Raw genomic sequence first — 5,539 nt, 5'->3', positions numbered from 1 at the left:
TCAATGAAATATCTTTTAATCTAATAAACTTAAAATATAGAAATATATGTGTTACTATTTCGATAAAAATAGATTATCCGAATCAAAATTGTACGATTTAGCTCGCGAATTTTTAATAAATAATATCATAGATTTTTTTTTTATTAATTTTTCTATTAAAATATATATCTAATGTAAAAATAATAAATATAATAAAGGATGTGTTATTAAAAAGTATTTTAATAAAATTTCACTTTTAAAGTCACTATGATAAATACTTTCATGATAATAATAACTCAAGGGTTAAATCCACATTAATTACATAAGTATAATTACAATTTAATTAATAATATGTATAGATAATTAATTTTGGACGCAAAGATATTAGATAGAAGCTATTAATAATATTGCCACAAAAACATAAATAATAATAAAAGAAATTATTTTTAAATAAATCATCGACCTAATTCACTTTTTGTCAAAATAAATAATAATTATTTTTATTATAATGTTTTTACTTTATTAAACGTTATCTATTCTATGTTATATATACAATTATATAAAATAAAATTTATACATTAAAAGCATTTATAAAAGACAATTATGAATCGTTAAATTTATAAGGAAATAACATATTTAAATAACAAATTGAAGCAACTATATATATATATATATATATATATATATATATATATTTGTAATACGTAAAAGCAGCTGAAATAATTATTAAAAAAAAAAAAAAAATTATACCGTTCCTTTCTAAATGGTAAATCAATAAAGTCTTATATTTTAATAACTGATAACGCTTCGTTTACAAAAATATTTAACAAAATTAACTTAACAAAAATAATAAGATAATAATTAAAAAATTTTCCTAAAATTCGATTACGATCAAGATTGCTTGCAATTATTAATGACAAAAAATAATAATAATAAAATTATTAATAAATGATGAATAATTATTAATTAATTATCCTGAAATAAGGTAAAGTAAGGATTTTAAACCGATATATTGGAGACATCGAGAAAAGATTTTTCAAAATTATATTGATTTTGTCCTCTGCCATATATATTATCGACAACTGATAAAGTAAATAGAATTTTTAGTTCTATCATAATCCGTAATCTGTTTATGTTTTTTAGCGCTTTATTTTTACGGCATCAAACATAACCTTAACCGCTGTAAATCAATATTTGAGCATAAATAATTTACGAAAGAAAAGGTAGTTTGTTATTATTCTTATTTTATTTTTGTGTGAAAAACTTAAATAAAATATTAAGAATATTGTCTATTTTACGTTTTATGTCAAGCAATATATTTGTAGCCAATGTCTAAACGTAAATTAGACGAGTTTCTGGGAATTTTGGATGGCAGGAAATCTACTTTCCAAAATTCTTTGGATTCTGACGAAGAAGATGACGAAGCAAAAGAAGAAAATTATGATATTATGCATGAAAATGATATCGAAGGCAAGTTTTACATGTGCATTTAATAATTTATATAATAGTATCAATATAATCAAATATAAATAATGACAAATGCAAATGTATACACGAGTGATATATTTATCATACATTAAATTTTATTAAATTGAAGCATAGTTTCTATATAATGATATGAGTCATTTGAATTATTATTCTTTTATATTTACAAGGATATTTTTACAATGTGATTATTGTTATATTATGATATGTTCGATAGGTGTCGAAGAGGGACCATCTGCACCGGAGACGAATGTTGGATTTACGGCATTCAATATGAAAGAAGAATTAGAAGAAGGTCATTTTGATAAAGAAGGACATTACCATTGGAAGAAAGAAAAAGAAATACGCGATAACTGGTTAGACAATATTGATTGGCTCAAGGTTAATTAAAATTATTGTATTAAAATTAATACATAAAATGATGAAAACAACTAATATCTGTGAATGATATAGGTAAGGGCTAAACCTAAAAATAAAGGTAATAATTCAACTCAGGATAAAGAATCTGACGACGATAGTGATGATGAAAGTGATTTTATGTTTGATTCAACGCCATTGTATAAACAAATTTTGGAATATCTTAAGCCTGGCGAAACTGTCTCAAAAGCATTATGTCGACTAGGTATGACGCTAAACAAGCACTCATAATTAATTACTCTAGTCGGTTAGCTTTTATTTTAATATATATTAAAGAAATATTGTATCAATGTTTATATTATCTCTTCAGGGAAAGGAAAAAAAAAATTGACAACAGCTGAAAGGTGGAAAAGGAAAAAAGATCCAAATGCAGTGGTCGAAGATGAAAATTCTATAAATATTACAAAATTAACAGAACTAGCAAACGAACTGTTAACTCGTACAGGAAATATGGATATTTATCAAGAAAGTTATGAACAAATTGGAAAAAAAATTGCACTTTCGGCGAAGCATTCCCATCCATCAAAAATTGAAGCAGAGTTGGACATGTTTGCGGATGATTTTGATTCCAAAGAAAAGGATAAAATAATCGAAACGAAAACATCAGACGGTAAGTAACATTCACGTTTCACGCGTTGCCCCCGAATAGTTGTAAAGAAATTTTCTATTCTAAAAATTAGTACAACAACCAAGTATACGTGTAATTTAATTATTTTTCGTGTAGAATCGACATCAGAGAAAATCGAAGATAAAGCAGACGAAAATCCAATAAATGGAGAAGTTTGTTGGGAGCTTAAGTGGTCACAAGAGGAGAAAGCAGAAATTCATGGACCACATAGTACCGAACAGATGCAAAAGTGGGCTAAAGAAGGGTATTTCAAGAATGGTGCGTGGGTGCGCAAAAGAGGACAATATGGCGAATTTTATAACGCATCGCGTATTGATTTTGAATTATATTTATGATTTGTAAACAAAAATATTCGTTCGTTTAATTTACGTATTCGATATTTATAATATATAGTGTTGTTTTTAAAAAGATAAAAAAAAAACTCTTTAAAACGAAATGAATTGATTGTTATATTTTTCTGTACAAAATTTACATAATTTTTTAACGTTAAACACATCGTTGAATTTCAAATGATTTTTTTAAATTTCTTTCTACTACGATTTAAAGAATTTTCTAATAAAGCTTTTCCATAATTAGTATATAAATTCGCTGTATGTAGTAGATTCCTTCCACCATCTCCAATCTTTGACCAGTCGTTTCCATAATTATCATGGCTCATGTGATCCCAGGGAACAGTTGTAGAATATCCTGTAAATAATAATTAGGCGCATCATAAGTGTACTTTTTTTAAAATAAAAATAACATTGTATAATACAAAATACATTGTAAAATTAAAATTGTGTGCATCGATCGACTATTAAGCGTTATAATTAAAAATGAAAAATTTATATTTTATAATCTCTAATAAATAGCACAAATAATTTTTCTCTAATTCTTTCTCAAATTTGAAGATTATTTACATTTAAAATATTTTATAATGCTACGTAATTTAATAGTAATTTATTATAATGAAAATTCAAATCGAACGAATGAGGATTTATTATTATTGAAATTATCATTACTTTGGATTGACAACTTATTAAAAGATAATAATTGGTAATGGGGTGAACTTATCGTATTTATAATACAATTTGGAAATTATGAATTTGACATTTTGTATGCACAAAAGAAAATTTTTTATAAAAAAAAAAAAACAACATATAGAGTAAATTAATATAAAGATAGGAAGAAAATAACATTTCTACACTTGGTAGGCACAATAATACATTCTAACATTCTCAAAGTGTAAGAAAACAATAATATTTTTTTATTTTAAAATATAATTTATGTAGTTTAATTTGTTTATTTAACAGTACCATAGATCAATAAACAAAATTGCTTGATAGAGCTTATCGAAAGAAAAATTAATTATGTGTACGATTCCACAAATAAAATAAATTTAATAATACTTTCTCTAAACAAAATTTTTCTAATTATATAAAACTACAAATATTGAATGAAAATAATTCTTTAATGGCTGATGTGTATTTCCTACTTTCATTAAAAAATTAGAAATTAATAGTATCGACAGTAGCCGTATAATAACGTTATAAAATTCCATTTGTTCCAATATCTTCAAATAAATTATATTAACTCTTAAGCAAAAAGTTAAGAAAATTAAATTGTAATAAAAGACATAAAATATTCGGTACAATAACTATATGTTTGGGAAAGTGCATTGAATAATAACTATTTATCTAAATATCTATAATATCAATAAAATTAAATCACTCTTTATAAAATCACAACCGATAGTCCATTTAATAAATCAAGAAATTAATTTGATCAATATATTTTGTAATATATTAATATACTATTCTTTTAGTTTGCACTTGAAACGTCTATCAATACTACTTCGTTTAGCATAAAATGCATTTTCATTTAAGCAATATCTACGAAATTCATATATATAATCTGATTTTATGAGATTTCATAATTGATTATTGTAACCAAATACAAAATTATGCTTATGCTTTTAATAATTGGTTCGACAGATAATTTTATTGCTATTTGATGTAAAATAATATAATGGAACAGTCACCAACTTCGCTTTACATTAAAAATACAATATTTTGAATATTCCATTTACCAAATATGATATTATAGCATAATCAAGGATACAAGTATATAAATATATATATTAAAAAGATAATCCATACAAATTTATACAATATATATATAAGTTTATGTTTGCATAGAAAAAGAAAAAAAATGTAAAATAATATTCCATAATCACAACAAACGAGTGATTTTTCATTTCTTAGTGCTCGTTAAAAATAGCTTACGTGTTAATAAAAAATAGTATCAACCCGATAACTCCAATATTATTTCTTAGCCACATGAACATGCTCGAGAAATGCGACAGACGTTGTCAATTTAAAATTTAAATAAATAAAGCAAAGTTTAATCCCTATTATTCCTCTATAATTCATTCTTAAGAATTGAGCAACAAAAAATATAATAAGAAATATTTTAAAAATCTATCCGAGTAATCAAGTTTGTAACAATATGTCAAAGGTCCTCGGCCGACATCTAAATTTGATATAGGAAAGTGCCGTTCACGGACTTCTAAATATTGCAGAGCATTAACGTTGAAGTGACACTATCCTAATATTTATCGATGTCACTTGATGACGCGTAGGTTAGTTGGGCGAGTGACGAGCGAAGGAGCAAATCCGTGAAAGACAATTTTCGATTAAAGTTCTTTCAAAATTTACCTTACGACCAAGTTATTTTTTCAAATTGTTGAAAAAACAGTTATTATTCCACTCTATTAAATAAATTCGTCACATTATATCTGATAGTTTGACTTGAAAGAAAATTATACTTTAATTCTACATGTCCCGTTGTATTATAAATACATAAATCCGTAACAATTTATTCTGCCAAATTATGTCAATTCAATTTATATTTAAAATATATTAAACTAAGAATAATCGAATATAAAATAGAATATATAAATATATGAAATTATTATGACTGGTAGTACGAAACAAATATTTCTAATTATTGAAATCAATAATAACATTCTGCTTTTATAAATATAAATTT

The 5,539-nt window shown here is 24.3% G+C and overlaps 1 protein-coding gene across 2 annotated transcripts; it reads left to right on the top strand.

The window, feature by feature from the left end:
* Window positions 1–1,141: 1,141 nt before the first annotated feature.
* holn1 (CD2 antigen cytoplasmic tail-binding protein 2 homolog holn1) lies at window positions 1,142–2,860 on the top strand. Of its 2 annotated transcripts, XM_011496347.1 has the most exons (6): window positions 1,142–1,202; window positions 1,305–1,449; window positions 1,682–1,845; window positions 1,918–2,086; window positions 2,192–2,491; window positions 2,606–2,860. In XM_011496347.1, exons 2-6 carry the CDS (start codon window positions 1,308–1,310, stop codon window positions 2,842–2,844), a joined length of 1,014 nt encoding a protein of 337 aa, XP_011494649.1. In that variant the 5' UTR covers window positions 1,142–1,202; window positions 1,305–1,307; the 3' UTR covers window positions 2,845–2,860. The 2 variants fall into 2 exon arrangements, with proteins under 2 accessions (XP_011494649.1, XP_011494648.1); XM_011496346.1 differs by lacking the exon at window positions 1,142–1,202 and having other exon boundaries at window positions 1,244–1,449.
* Window positions 2,861–5,539: the final 2,679 nt, after the last annotated feature.

Source organism: Ceratosolen solmsi, unplaced genomic scaffold (assembly GCF_000503995.2).
Source record: "Ceratosolen solmsi marchali unplaced genomic scaffold, CerSol_1.0 scaffold29, whole genome shotgun sequence".
NCBI classification, from domain to species: Eukaryota; Metazoa; Arthropoda; class Insecta; order Hymenoptera; family Agaonidae; genus Ceratosolen; species Ceratosolen solmsi.
The sequence above is the reverse complement of the archived record's forward strand: the minus strand, read 5'-3'. Positions and strand labels throughout refer to the sequence as shown.

What these genes read in the sequence shown, in the direction of transcription:
- holn1 (XM_011496347.1), top strand. Translation starts at nt 1,308, where the DNA reads ATGTCTAAACGTAAATTAGACGAGTTTCTGGGAATTTTGGATGGCAGG. An exon ending in ACAATATTGATTGGCTCAAG is followed by an intron (nt 1,846 to 1,917) that starts GTTAATTAAAAT and finishes TGAATGATATAG; the next exon opens with GTAAGGGCTAAACCTAAAAA. An exon ending in CGAAACGAAAACATCAGACG is followed by an intron (nt 2,492 to 2,605) that starts GTAAGTAACATT and finishes TTTTTCGTGTAG; the next exon opens with AATCGACATCAGAGAAAATC.